The 15,663-nt window shown below is 38.3% G+C and overlaps 1 protein-coding gene across 7 annotated transcripts in view; it reads right to left on the bottom strand.

The window, feature by feature from the left end:
• RPS6KC1 (ribosomal protein S6 kinase C1) overlaps positions 1 to 15,663 on the bottom strand; it is a 90,521-nt gene that overhangs the window by 14,854 nt on the left and 60,004 nt on the right. For 6 of the 7 annotated variants that reach the window (XM_074817924.1, XM_074817923.1, XM_074817926.1 and 3 more), the window contains 3 exons: positions 14,488 to 14,620; positions 3,914 to 5,488; positions 3,553 to 3,642 (listed from right to left, as the gene is read on the bottom strand). In XM_074817924.1, the coding sequence (XP_074674025.1) occupies positions 3,553 to 3,642; positions 3,914 to 5,488; positions 14,488 to 14,620 (1,798 nt within the window). The remainder of the gene's footprint in view (positions 1 to 3,552; positions 3,643 to 3,913; positions 5,489 to 14,487; positions 14,621 to 15,663) is intronic. The other variant, XM_074817927.1, reaches the window with a different exon arrangement.

Here is a 15,663-nt window from a genome sequence, read left to right on the forward strand (position 1 = left end):
TGCTGTCAACAGTGGAGAAGTGCCACTTCTTGCAACAGATTTAGCTCTGCTTTTAATTTATGCACGATATAAAATGACAATTGTTATTTCATACAAAATTAATTATATTGCTAGCAGGGAATGGTATGCAGCTTTTTAAACTCTCTCTTCCCTCATCTTTTTGACACTTCTCCATTTATAATGTTTGCATTTGTTCTGTTATTTTAAATATACACTGCATAATCTTTTTCCTACATATGCAGTCACATTGCCTCTTCACTTTTCATAGGATAACAAGAGCTGAGCAAGTCCTTGCTATTCACCATGACAAGGACCTCAACACCACTTCTGTACCAATACTACCTTGCTTTGCTTTAATACCAGGTTACAACTTGGGGTACCGAAAGCCTCAAATACAAAATCCTAGATCCCACAAGCAAGCTCCACGTAGTTGGACCTCTATTCTCCCCTGGGTCTGAAAAGCTTCAACATTAATATATTTTCATTCCTAGCCCCTCCAGGAATTGGGTTCTGATATATAAACTGTAGAATTTAGACTCCATGTTTTTTTTTCAACCGATAAAGCAACTTAAACTTTAAATATGTCCTCAGGCACTTCACTGCTAAGCACTTTATAACTTGGGCTGTAAAAAAGTAACACCTGAAACCTTATCAATTAAAAAGATAAAATCTTTTCAAATACATTTTTACATCTTTCACATAGCTCTACAATACAATTTCCTACCTATTTTAAATTGAAGATATCCTGCAACCTGTTTAAATTTCACATTCATCCTCTTTTCTGCCTCCAAAATTTGCTCCTCAAAAATCAATGCAGAAAAAGAACTGCAACCCAACACTCATCACCTGTTCTCAGTCTCCAACACCAGACCCTAAAAGGCATTGTTTTGATAAAAGACATCTTTTCTTTTTTACATACTTTTAACAAGTGCATTTAAATAACAAAATGTTGAAATCACATAACATACAAGTTATCATACTCAAATCCTATTCTATCCTGAACTCTTGATGAAAACACACACCAAGCTAAACACATGGAGACAAAATTTGGCAAGTCAAGTTTCACTGCATCCTTCAGTTAGGAGAGAAAAGGAGAGGGAAGGCTGAATACCCAGAGGTAGGGCAACACAGCACACAATACTGGAAACACCAGGAAAATTCAAAACAAGATAAAGACTCACTTTGAGTCACTTTATTTAGTCACTGTGTTGTATTATGATAAGAAATCATAAGATCTGATGAATTTTGTGAAGATCACTTGTTCACCTCTACAAAACTGCAGCCCTTCCTTCAGGAGGAAAAAGGCAAGCTGTGAGAAACATTATGATCAGTTTTAAAAATCAACTTAAAAAGAATAAAAAAACCCCTGAACTTGTCAGTTTCTCGAAGCAGCTTGAGGAGCAATGCTATCATGATAAAGGGGAGACATGGGTTCCAGGGACACGGTATACTCCTTAAAATTAAAAATAATCATCAAAACAAGGTGGGTTTTTTTCTGTAACACTGGAGCCTAAAGAAAGCCCACTAACATGATTATTTTTTTAATACTGATCAAAAGCTCTAGAGCAAGATTTACCAGCAGCAGTAGACCTAAGAAAGCTGCTTTGAACTCAGCTATACACCATTATTGAAGGTACAGGTATTAAATCATTGCTCAGAATAGAATGGCACTTGGCTCCAAAATATATTCTGTACTGCTATGTTATACCAAGTATGACTCTCCTACGCAAAAATTAGCACAAAATAGCTACACTAAAATAAGAGTACACTTTGCAGAGATAATATTAAGATCAAGAAGTATGAAAGGTAAGAATCATAGAGCAGTATCAGTTCAGCCATCTTGCATGTATCTGTTTGCACTTGCAAATCTTCATCTTGTAGCTCGCCAGTTACAGATGCACAAAACAAACTGCAGCTTGGGGTAGGGCAGAGAGGGCGGAGAGGAGAGGGCAACTTAACCAAGAAGAGCCCGGATGGATACCACACCTGTGCTGTGAGGTGGAAATAATGATGGTGAGGAAAACTTTATTCTTGCATTTGGGGACTTCTAAATATTATTTCAACTGCTCCCTAAACACTTAATTACTGCAGGAGTTGGCTGGTTGGGGCTTAAGGGGCAAAAAAAGCCTCTCTTTGGATCCTCATTAAAATACAGAAAAATTAAGCTTTGACTTTCACAGCTCATTAATGATGACAGGGTGGGAAAAGACTGCACTTCCATCTTTGCTGCTACTCAACTAGGGAGCGCTTTGTACAAGGCTGGGTTAGGGAGGCAGGAAAATGCCTCTTTCTAACAGGACATCATGCACGTTGGCAACCAGGACACACTTCTATTTAACAATCACAAGAGTTGCTGGGATTTCCCAATTTTCTTGTTCTTGAATTAAAGTGGGGTGAAGGTAGAATGAAGGTGTTGGGTTTGCTTTGATAGGTAAAAAGAATTCTTTTCTGTAATACCTGCCCTTTTGACTTGCACCTGGATAGAAAAGATTTTATTTACTATTTATCTCAAGAGGCTGGCATTCAAATTTTTGTTGAGATCCTACCACCTTTACTCACAGACAGCAGTTCCTTATTGTACTTCAGTTGCAGGACTAAGTCACAGAATAAACACCTGATGCCAAACTAAGTTCAGAACTTCCACTGCCGGTAACTCCTACTGTAAATTTTTATGAGCACATTTCTTTCAGAAATTTTTCTGAGCTTAAGGACTACCTGCATGCCAAGTTGCAATGTCTAGCCAGACCACGCGCTCAGCAGAAAGAGTATGTCAGTATTTCAAATTCAGAATAAAAGAAACTGAAAATCTGAATAGCCTCTCAGTAGTCATTTCAGCTCTAAAAGTAGGGGGTTTTAAGCTAGCTATGAAATTTTTAAAACATGACATTATAAGTAACACCTGATTTTTGGCTGTCACTACCATTTGACCACTATATTAGCAGAAAATAAATTTGGAAAAGGCAAAAGAGGGAGGGCTTGGTTTCAATTGCCATCCTTACTATAAAAACCCAAGAGATACTGATTTTATCACCCTCATGATTGATGAAAGCAGTTCTAAGAAAAGAGCCCTCTAAACTATTTCAAAGCCAACTGTAGCTCATCAAAAATGTCAGAGGCATCTCTGAGCCTATTAGGGTTGTATTTTTCAAACTGCTATGGTTTTTTCCCCCCATGTTCTTTGCATGTATAAATTTTTGTATTTTTAAGGCTCTTAGTGTCATCTTTTCAGTCTGCCCTTTCCCGTATTTGCTCTTTTCAGTTATCAAGATGTACTCATACATAGCAAATAACTGCAAGAAAACAAAACATTCCTTAAATTTGCTTAAACAAGACATTCAATACAATTACACTTTATGGAAATCATCTAACAACCACCACCACACTTCAACAATAAAGCAGTTATGAGCCCTCTAGCTTTTTAAGACATTCAGGAAAAAGCAAAGAAAATTCAGATATTGCATGATCTCAAGCTCTATACTATAGAGGCTCCGTGAGAAAATGAAAGCTGCTAATCTACTTTCCAAGTGAAACATTGTAGGTGATTGCTCTAACCTGGGGCACAGTACATTCTCTCTATGGCATCGTTGTCACAGGAATCTTCAACCTCCCTCCACCTGCTAAAATACGTTAGCTGAATGTGTCCTAAAAACAAAACGACAGGAGAAATCAAAACATTTTTCCCTTCCATTTTCTGCAGAAGTGAACTGTAATTACTCCTTTTGTAGCTAAAAACAGTATCATTAAGAATAATGGCATCATTAAGTACTAGAAGCTATTACTGGGGGTGAATTTGCTGCACTGATAATGAAGCTCTAGACAGGAAATGAAGATACTAATTACAAGATAAAACGCCTACTCAGTTAATTGGAAGCAACAGCGAATAAAAAGAAATGCATTTGCAAAAGTTCCTGACCTCTATCATTCAATAAGATGTTGTTTGGGTTCAAATCGCGGCACACAATTCCTTCTCTATGTAAAGCATCAAGGGCTACAACCATTTCAGCTGCCCATCTTTGAATGCAATCCTCTGGGATATAAAACCTGGAGGTTATCGCTAATCTTTCGTCGAGGTCCTGAAAAATTTGATGTATCTCCTTCTCCCCTGCTACTGCTATTTTGTCTTCCCTCTTTGGTGTTGTCTTTTTACTTTCAGCTGCTGGTAACAAAGCCAAGTCTGTTTCCTCTTTCCCAAAGTCTTCAGTTTGATCAGAAAACAGCAACACTGCTTCATTTCTTAACATGTCTCCATCCAAGCTAACATCGTGAGCACCTGAGAGCGGGTTGGAAACAAATAAACTTTCTTCTTTGCTTGTCACGTTTAAGGAGCAGGGTCCAAGCCCCTGAAACACAGCCCCGTCTTCTGAACTACCTACCTCTTGGTCAGATGTAAAGAGGGTCCCAAGAGCTCCCTGAGTGACACCACTTTGTCCATTTGCTTCCTCGCAGGAAGGATCACCCACTTCTGGTGCCACACGATTTGGCTCTTGATCAAACGCTTTACATGTCTCTGCAGAATTATTTAATTGTAAGACATCAGGTGTTTCTAATAACTTTACTTCCAACATGTCTCTATCAGTTTTTGTAAACTTTGTTGGCCTTGACACTGCTGCCTCTTCTGTTTCATCAGACATACCGGGTAAGTTTATTAGGAGATCAGGCCTTCCTTCGTCAACGCTATTTACATCAAAGGCAGCATCCTTAAAGGAGATAACTGGCACAGAGTCGTTTGAACCCCTGCTTATGGTGTCATGAGGTCTCACACCCATTTTGTTGTCTAGGGCATCCAAGCTTCTGTCATGATCTGAGACAGAAAACAATGGCTTCAAAGGTTCCGATTTCAGGTTATATAATTTTTCTCCAAAATCAAGCCCCAGGAGCTCACTAGTGCTATCTTTGCTGTCTATCCTGAAGAGTTCCATGGGGCTGTTCTTTGATTTAGTTAATGAGTCCAATATCCTAGTAGGGCTAGCTATTTCTGACTCAGCATCATCAATGAAAAGCTTTTGTTCCTGAGACGCAACCTGAGAGGTGAAGCTATCACTGCCAATGACACTGCACTTCTGTAAGCAACTTCTCTCTTTGGTATTCAGACCTTCGCTCTCCAGTTTAACCACTGGTTCCTCATTTAGAGAGCCAGAATCAATTTTTTCTTGCCCGTATTCATTGCATAATGTTAAATAACTAGTAGTGCACTCTTCTTCTGAGCTGGATCCTGAGTCCATCCACTTCGAACTCTCTTGGCCATCTTCCTGGTTGCTGCTGTCATCTTGAGAGCTCGGTGTTAGGCTGCTCTTCAGTGGGACCACCTTCAGCGTGCTCTCCCCATAGCTTTCTCTGGAATCAGTGCTGCTACCGATTTCTTTAGGACTTGGTGTTGGCTGCTCCAGGTAAATTTTAGTTGAACTGGATGTTCTGGGTTCAGGAATTTCAAAGCTCTCTTCAGGACTTCTGTTTAAGAACTTACTGACGTAAGACCACAGTTTTCCTCCTGCAAGAAGAGAGCGGGGGGGGGGGGGGAGGGGGAAATCTCTTAATTTTACTCAAAACAGAATCAGTTCCACTATAAAACAGGCTAATACCCTCATTGTCACAATACATTACCTCCTTATGTCCATAGTCCTGCTACCTCAGAAGGAAATAATTACAGGGACCACAACTTGCTTTTCAAGCAATTTGTATTAATATATAAATATTTAAAGAGCTATATCTGAGATTAAGCTTTTTTACTTTAAACTTCAGTAAAGTCACATTTCAGAGTCTGTCTCAAGTTGCATGGTGGTGACTACTCTCCATCTGCTGTCTCAAAAGAAAGCAAAAACTAGGGAAGATCAAATGGTTTAGTGCCCATCACCAGTTCTGCCTGTACTGAACACTGCTCTGTCACAGCTCCAAGCTCATGAGCAACATTAGGGGAGACAGACTAAAAACTACTAATTAGCAGGTTTGGTAAAGGGAAGGGAATTACCTCAGATTAGGAGGACGTTTTAAGGATCTGTTTCTCTCTTTGGAAAAGTGGTTTTTGTTAGTTAAATATGGATGTATTTCTCCCTTTAACTTCAGAACTCAAGAAAGGATTTATCAATACTCTAAGTTACATTGGCAAAGCAGTTCCTTCACATCAAAGACTCATCAAGGAAAGTTAAAGCTCCAAAAGTAATGATTACATTTAAAAAACACAAAATAGGACTCCTTATGTTTCCAAATAGTGTACATATTAAAAAAAGCTTACAGATTACAAAACATAATTTGCACAAAACAAATCAAGAAGTTACTGCATCTCTTGCACGTGTCAAAGACTTTGGCTTAAAGCTAGAAAGCCACCTTTGATAACTTATGGAAAAATGCAAAGTCAAGACATTTCAATTTAAAAGATTGGAAAGAAATTCTGGAAAATGCAGGAGTTCTAACAAAATCTTTGTAGAAGAAAAAAATAAGTATCCAGCCTACTGGGCATCTGCAAAGTTCCGACTGTTTTTTTTTGGTTTTCTCTTTTTCTCTCTCTCTTTTTTTTTTTACTTATTTGGATAAAATAGAGTTTTATATTTTTCCAAAATACAGTCTTTAATAGTTATTTTTAAACACTCTCCATATCAGGCAAAATTCCTTTAAAAAGTACAATAAAAGAAGAAAGCATTTTTCATTGCCTAGGAACAGGTTTTATATATTCCCAGGTATTTCAAAAATAACTTATCAAAGGCAGAAAAACCTTGATACTTTAAAAATGAATTTGAATAACATAATGTAGAGTTTTCTTGCTCTCCATCCCCCTGGCTAAGACAAGACTTGTTTTTGAAGGGAGGAAAAAAAAATCTCGCTGGTTGTGGTGAAACTAAGTATATTAAAAATATTAAGAGGGAATTCTAACAGCTTGAGCCCAATGGTAAAAATGACAATCTAGATCTATTAATCCACATGGTTTCTGCCATAAGCTACAAACAGACTTAGTAGGTCAGAATGACCCTTGTTGCTTTCTAGAAGATGATGAGAAAGGATGCCAGGTGAACGAACAGAAGCAAACAGAAGCAATGCTCTAAGAGAAGGGAACAAGAACTGCTATATTGACCACTGTATTGCATAAGCACTTTAAATACTTACCCAAAGATGCATTCAAAATACCTACAAGTGTGCCATGCTACAGCAGCAAGTCATGGCTCATCAGCCACCCCCAGCAGAGCCGCAGCCCTCAAGCCCAGCGAAGCAGGCTGCCCCCCTGGGTAGTGATGGACTGTGAGCTGGCCTGGACACCAGCGACCTGCTGCCCTGCATCAGTGAGACCAAGGGCTCTGGTCCTGCCAGAAGTGCCTGACGAGCAGGACCTTGCCTCTGTGAAAAGCAGCGAGTCCATGCAGACTCTTAAGATGAAGCCACTTGCCTTAAATATGACATGTTACACAGCTGTTCCGCAGGGCAAAGGCAAAGGGAGAGCCAGGGCAGTGCCTTTTGAGTCCTGTAGCTCGCATAGGACTTCAGAATTATGGGTTTTAAACTGATTTAGTAAAAATAAAAGTTGTTCATCCCATAACCACCAATAATTCTTTTTCTAATATTACATTTTTACATTTATTCATGCTTTTGCTATGGAATGGCAGGGAAAGAAAACAACATAAAAGAAAATAAGAAAGAGAGTGAGAACATATGTATTTTTATATATATGTAATAGACTTTCTCCCCTTTCCACTCTTTCATCCATGACAAAAGAAGCCACATTAAAGTTTAATTTTACCCCAAGATTCTGATGGAACAATATTTTTATACAATTAATTTTCTTAAAAATTTTAATTAAATTACTTCAAGTAAACAGTGCTTGCAAAATAACGTTGCCCCATTTATTAACTAGGCATGGAATTATTCAGGGTTGTTTCATACCAAACAATAAAATCTCATTTGACAATCAGCCCCCTGTTGCATTGAATAAAATACAAAGTCTCCCCATCCCACCTGCATTATATTAATTAGTACAAGCAAACGCTAAGTATTTCTGTCTTCATATTACTAGTGTTTATTATTTGTGCTTCACAAATTTCATATGAAAACACAAATCTCAGGTTTCAAAGGGCATTCACAGAACACGACCCATGAAGACCCACATTACATTTTTGCAGCTTTGGACAGTGCCTGGCACAACAGCCCCTCAGTCTCCAGGCATGGCTTTAATGCAAATATTAGCACCATCAGTCCTTCCTCAGATGGAAGTATAGTAAGAAAAGGTCTTTCTAATGGAGGCCTGGGTTGAGCTTTGACCCAGGGGTGCAGGAAGCTCCAAACCTTATTTCTGTGAGCTATTGTCATGTTTTTTTTCCTGTGTCATTGCTGGACACCAGGTGTGCTTTTACATCTGACACCTGAACAGCTCTCACTGACCTAAATGTTTCGTACCCCTATATTAAGGTAAGAAGGGGCTGGGCTGCCCAGCAGTATGAAAAGTGCAAGAATTACTCTCACGCAACTTAGCTTATCACCTATAGACAGGTCAAGCTGCTCTCAGGACAACTCCTGTCTTCTGCTCCCTCCACCGGACTTCATGCAGCCTCCACTAGATTTTGGCATCTACTCAAACTGTTAGTGTAGCTTAAGAAAGAAGGACACCCAAGAAGGATTAAGGAAGGAAAACAGATGTGCTGAGATCAATCCTTCAAAACCCCACAGAAAAATCACTGGAAGAGTCCAGAGGTTTAGGTTATGTTTTTAAAAATATTCAATTTCAAATGCTTTCAGCAAACCTAAAATTTCCAAAAGACAATCTCTTTATCCTTACAGTATTCAGGAATTCACCACTGTCCACCTGTGAAAACAGCCAGAACTGCAACAATAACTCATTTTCTATTTGTAAATGTCTACATTTACATAAATACAAATTTGTAAATTATCTTACCTTTTTAAAAAAAGAAGGTGCTCATTAATAATCGCTTGGACTTAGAAATCACAGTGGAAATGACTACTTACTGTAACTCCAATTTAGAGTTAAATGCAAGTAAACAAATAAAAAAAAAATTATTATGTCCAAATATGTTTACATACAAATATTTCAAGACTGGCCTCCTGGTCAAGTGGAAATACGTAAATAAATGCTATTCAATAATTGTGTTCTATAGTGAAAAACAACAATTTTATTCCTTTCTGAAAATGTCCAATCCAGGGTCAAACAAGAGTGATATTTGTATCTGGGTATATAATTATGCCTTTATGAATGACATACTAATAATCTTTTCCCCTCTCCCCATGTGTTGTGTAAGATCAAGAAAACCCATTAGCAAGCCATGCTAATATAGTATCAGGAATCTATAAAAACTAAAATTACAGAAATCAATCCAAACAAGTAAGCTTCAGTCATTGTCAAATAGAGTAACATACTAAATAACTATAAAAGCTACTGTTTTAAGCTAAAGTTTATTAGTGTTTAATACAATTTCAGAAGTACACTATTAACATAACTAATTATTAAGATTATTTTCTTCTACCATGAACTGCCTCTACAACCAGTCTGGCTTATTCTTTCTGGTTTTATTAGGACATGAAAATAACCAAGCTCTGTATTCTATTAAATGTAAAATTACTTATTAGAATTGCCTTACTTAACCACATTTCCAGCACTCTGGAGGTTATACCTCTGGTTCTAGACAAGGAATCTAAAAGGTGAGTGTCCAAAATAATCAACAGGAAATTTCAGCACAAAGTGATCAGGTGATGAAGCTGGCCAGGAATCTTGTTAGTTCCATATCTTTATATTCTTTCAAACATTTTTGCAGTTTTTTGTTATTAATAGCACTTGACAGAGGAACATCAAAGAGAAGAAGATACAGAGACTATATAATATGTACCATAGGATAAAATGAAACCTAACAAATCAGCAAATTTAGCCTCCTAAATATGTTTTTGTTCCACCTGACAAGCAAAATTCATGACCTGTTGGATTTTTCCTCACCCGGTGCTCAGACACTTACCATTTCAGCTTCACATCCTGAAAGACTGGATGACTAAGGAAACATATTCCAAAATAAATCAGTGGCTTTTGCTGGTTTGGCCCATGAGTTTACTCTGAAGGACAATATACTCCAATTTGTGTAGAACTGGAATGCAGCTAAGAATGGAGCTATCACTGTATTTAGGAAATCCCTAACAAAGCCAAAGTGAACAATCCAGGCTTCCAAATAATTGTGATCGGATAGGGAAGAAAAACAGAGTACTGAAAGACATCTGCTTGAATTACTCTCCAAAACTGGGCGCAACTCTCTGCATCACTGCATAAGAATTTGTTTATGGCCAGAAGTACCAATCATAAGTCATGAACCTCATGCGAATTAATATTCTTCCTTGCTGGAAAAAAGAACAACCTTGTCATTTTCTTAGAATCGCTGTTCTCCTTTTCAATAAAAACACATCTACTGATAAACATCATCATGCTAATATACAGCTACTTAAAATTATGCTTGCACAGTTTCTAGGCCAAAAGAGAACCAGACACATAGGTACTACCATGATACAACAATAATGTTTCACAGCATCCCAATGGCAGCCACAGTGAGGTTGCAGCATACACATGAATTGGAAGCTAATCTCCAACCTAAATCTCTAACATGACAGTAGTTACAAACACCAGAGTTATATGCATGGCTGCTTCCACTTCTGCTGGTGAATCTCTGCTACAAAGTTTGCTAGTTTAGGCAAAGCTCCCAATTCCTGACGCACTTTGAGCAAAAGCTATTATTTCAAAGCAGCCTCCTGAAAAAGTCATTTGCCAAGGCCCATACCACCTTTGCTACATTTTCCAATTGCTGTTGAATACTTACAGCTAGCACTATCTCCTTTCCTAACAACAAATCTCTAGCTTTGGAAGCTAGAATGCTACCATGTTGTTGTCTATCAATTCCTGCGTGCAGCAAGCCTCTTCAGCGTGAAGTTTCTTGAGTGCTCTCCAGATTGATAGGAACTCCAGCTTGTTTATGCTTAAAGAGATTTGACAGCTTCTAACAGCCACTTAAACTTTGATGTCCCATGGAAGCCCCCCAGCCTATTTTTGAAGCATCTGTTTCTAAAATTTCTGGAGTTAGTAGTGCCAAGAAGAAGCGAGGCCTTATTAACATCAGATTGGCTCTCTACCACACTAGAATTTGCCAAGTGCTTCCCAACAAAGCTACAAGATAACTTTATGGACTTTTGTGTTTCTGAGACACTCTTGAAGCCTCCAACTGTGGCCATGAGAAAAGCCTGTAAGAGAACCCAAGCAAGACCTCACTCATCAATTCTGAGCATGTAATGGCAACATGATATACCAAAAGGAGGAAAAAAAAAAAAAATCAAACAAAAAAGTCTTCATATTGCATAAGAGTCTGCGGTCAAGCTTGCAGAATTCCATACAAAACCCTATAGTGCTGTACTTAATAATACAGTTAAAATTTACTAGGAACAGGAAATACTAAGCTTCTTAGCAAATACATAATGTACATAACATTAAAACTCCACTGAATTTGCTACAATTCAAGCCATTGCCCACTTAAATTAATATTTTATCCTTGAACTTCCCAATGGTGTAGCTAACATACCTAACATAATAGATAATCACCACTTATAAATTTGACTGGCAGAATCTTCTTTCCTACTGGAATAGAAGTACTTGGAGTATGAATGTTAAGAGCATTCATAAAGTCATGGAATAAAATTTCAGAGATTATCACTTAAAAAGTACTGTCCTACAAATTTTCATCATTTCCCAAAATTAACTACAAGCACCTTCTCTATTTATATTTGGTCTAAGATGGATGAAATTTTAAGATAGCTTTATCTATAGGGATTCCTGACACCATTATCCTTATAATTTAAAGGATGAGTGCTACTAACATAAGACTAATGTGATCGAGATCATCATCAGCGGGGTGAGCCAGACTAGTCCCTGCATATAGTACAGCATAACTTTAGCCCAATTTTATTCATGCTTTATTCATGCAGAACTAGAAAATGAAGCCTTTCTCCTGATTCACTTTCCAGCATCAGTCTCCTGGGACAGCGTGAGGTGCACAGGCGTAGAGGTGAACAGTTCTAGAAGCAACACAAAATTATTGCCCCAGTTAGGGATTTGGGATCAGGCCCTATGCCTGTAGTAGGCTTTTTATATGCTTTCTCGGGCAATTTACTCATCACTTTGTATGCCAGCTATCCCTCTTTAGAACTGTATATATTACTCCTTTTCCTCTCTATTTGCCTGTTCTGAGCCCAGACACTAAGTTCATGAAAGCAGGGGACTATCCTTAAAGAAATAACCTTACTAATTCCCTGATAATCAGGGAAAAGTCCTTATAGCCCATCATTTTTTAATGGTTTGCAAACAAGGATGGAGGTGAATCCATTTCCAAACTACTTGCTGCTTTATCAGAAAATGAGGGAAAACCCTCTGCAGTTTATAACTTAGACCCACAAGTGTCCAACTCAAGTGAACACATGTATCATGTATCACCAACAGCCCTTACCCACATCAAAATCCCTTCTGGTCCCCACAGCTCTCCTCTTCCTCCCCAGCACAGCCTGCCAGTCCTCCATCCTCTCTTCAATGCTCCCCAGTTCTTCCCACGCTCCCTACCCCTTGTTCCCCTTCAGAGCTCTCCCTGTAGAAAGCACTCATAATCTTGTCAGCACCTCCTCTCCCAACTCCACCTCAGAATAACCCATCTCCCTCCCACAAGTCTCCTACTTGCACGGCTTTGACCCACAGCTGGGAGAAAGGCAAAATGAGCTGTGGCTTCCTCCGCTGTTGGCAGATCAAACAAATGGCATGGGGTGCTGCTCAAGGCTGTGTGTTGCACAAACCTGATTTAGAAGGCACTTAGTAAATTAAGAGTCCTTCCTCCATAGAACTCAAAACATGACACAGCCAGTGTTGGTAAGAGCAAGACATTCAGGCCAAGCACATTTCACTGCATTTGTGAGCATGTCAAAAACAACCAGGAGAGAGTCATTCCTTTTTAAGGACAGCATCCCATCCATTTGAAATCTTAAGCTTATGTTTCTGTTCTTAAATGAAAGAGCTCTGATCATGCAATGTCTCCATTTTTCTCACTATTGTCACAATAAAATTATCACTTCCACAAGATCATCTTTGTTAACTGGTCACATTATGCATTCCTTAAAATTTTTGTTCTCTCCATCTGACCACTACTCCCCCCAAATTCCGCTACTACTTCACCCAGTTTTCCATCTGTCTTGAGAAGGAAAGTTCTTCCTGAAGAGAAGAGCAAAACAGTAGGTCTTCAGAAATTGCAGAAATATTAGGAACATGTTTTTTTAAATTATTACTTTATCCCGTCTCTAATCCTTTGATTATGCCCTTAAGGGCAGTTGGTATCTGACAAGGGTGGGTTTTTTGTTTGGTTTGGGGTTTTTTACATATTATTTCTCCAGACAAAATGTACCAGCTTATGTGGAGATTAGAGTCTCCAAGTTATTCTGCTGAATTACACGCACCTCAAGAAAAGTAGTATTGTACAGAGCAGCACTGTAAACCCTTGAGATCACCATCAGGCAGTACTGCAATGTGAGGCTTTTTTTCATGCATCACTGCTCATGGCAAAATTAAGTGACACATAGCAGAAACAGTCATTCATGTTGTAAAGTTAACTTTAACTGGCCTTGTGACAAACTGTTCATGAAATAGCCAAAATCTAAGTTATTGGAAAAAAATAAATAATACTCAATGTAATAAAATTATCCTATCAGTTAGCTTAGTTCCTTCATATCGTCCATTCTGACTGATTAACATTTCCTAAAAAGAGAACTATTAGCAATCCCAAAATTTATATTCTGCACTCATTCTAAACAAATATGGGTAATTACATTTAGGGAATATTTAAATCCAGGTGTTAGACGAAAAAATCAAAATGTAATTATTTTGTGCCACCTGTTCCCTGTACATTTAACAGGAATTTTATAAATAGTTTGAAGGCACAACTCTGTGGTTCTGCTTTGAACTCCTGTATGATGCCACTAGCTATTTTCTTAAAAATCCAGATCAGAATAACTATGCAATATTAACCAATAGGCAAATGTTCATGGTTTTTAGCAGAAAGTTATTGAATTCTTTTGTAAATATTTGTCATTTTAACTGTAAGATGCTAAAAAGACTTATTAGCTAAAGTTACAAAAGTAGCCAAAGACTTTATCTCTGAGAGATGACTGTAAATACCACAGAATGTTGTTGCAGTCAAAGCACTCACTCTCCTATAGAAAATAAACAGTTGGAAGCTTTCAATATTGCTACAATTCAAGTAACCCATCAGGATTTGCGGCCGTTTGAAACAGGAATCAGATCCACTGCAGAATGAGGGGGAAAAAAGGAGAGGGACAGAGGATGGGAGTGGGGTGTCTTACATGACATCTCTTAGGCACACAAAAAATATTTTAATTAGATGTATGAGAGATTAATTTGACAATGAAATGTACCATTGATTAAAACTTAAACCTTTGACTCTTTTCAACAATATACTTAAACAAGAGACAAACCTTCTGCATGCTGTAACACGAGAAAGACAGACTCCTCGGAGATGATGTACTTGTGCAGACACACCATGTTGGGCACACAGCGGGGGATGATGGTCGTTCTGCTCCTGCTGTACTCACTACTTTTCCTTAGACCCTGACAGAGAACAAAAAGGTCAGTTGTACCCTCAGTTGCCTTTGGAGCCTGCTGTGCTCTGTGTTTATCAACCAAACTAATCTATCCGAGTTACTCTGGGCTTCAGAGAAACCACTCATCTGCTGCTCTATGCCCCTCGGTCCCCCGAGGCTGTGCTGATGGCATCTGGCGCATTTCCAGAGAACAGAAGATGGCACAAAGCTGCCATTAAAATCAATTACATGGGTCAATGTTTTTATTAGAATCTCTCTCAAACTAAGTCATCAGGATGACACTCAGTTATTTCCCTGTGACCTTTTTTTAAAATTTTATTTTTGTGTGTGACCAAAAGACACTATTAAAAAAATTCAATTCAAGTTCTAAAGACAAAAGAATGCCTTAGCCTTATAGGTAATCCTCACGTTTCCATTGTACTTCACTAAAGACAACAAACACCACAACAAAAAGGAAAGGAAAGGATTAGTCTCCTTGAGAGGTAATGATTTTTGGGAGGTAGCACAGAGATGAAGTTGCCAGAAGTGAAAAAATTGATGTGGGAGGGAGAAAGGGAGGGGAGAGAGAAAGAGAAAAAAAAATTATGTCAATAGTGTGACCTATTACAAAATTGATAAACATAAGCCTTTAAATGGGAAATTCAATGTTACCCTATCTGCCAGTAGATAACATGAGGTTCTAATACACAATACTCACAAATAATCCTTTCTCAGGAACAAACAGGTTTTCTGTACCCTGCACATACTTAAAACAAGCAATTTCAAAGGCCAGATGCACAAAGTTAAGGCAGTGTTGTAAGCCAGACCTGAAGTGAACTTACAAAATGTTAACAACTAATTCGAGCTCCATGTTTGGGACAGGTTTTCAGCCCTTTCTCCCATCAGCAGTACAATTCACGTCAAGGGGAGTCTGAAATAATGGCCATAATAACAATACTCATACTAAACTAACTCTCAGCATCACAGATGCTCCGAGCATACTGGGATCTTGATCTGAGCACTTTCTGAAACACAAAAGAGTAATGTGAAAAATTTTATTCTGACCAATTA

Source organism: Strix aluco, chromosome 3 (genome assembly GCF_031877795.1).
Source record: "Strix aluco isolate bStrAlu1 chromosome 3, bStrAlu1.hap1, whole genome shotgun sequence".
Classification (NCBI taxonomy): domain Eukaryota; kingdom Metazoa; phylum Chordata; class Aves; order Strigiformes; family Strigidae; genus Strix; species Strix aluco.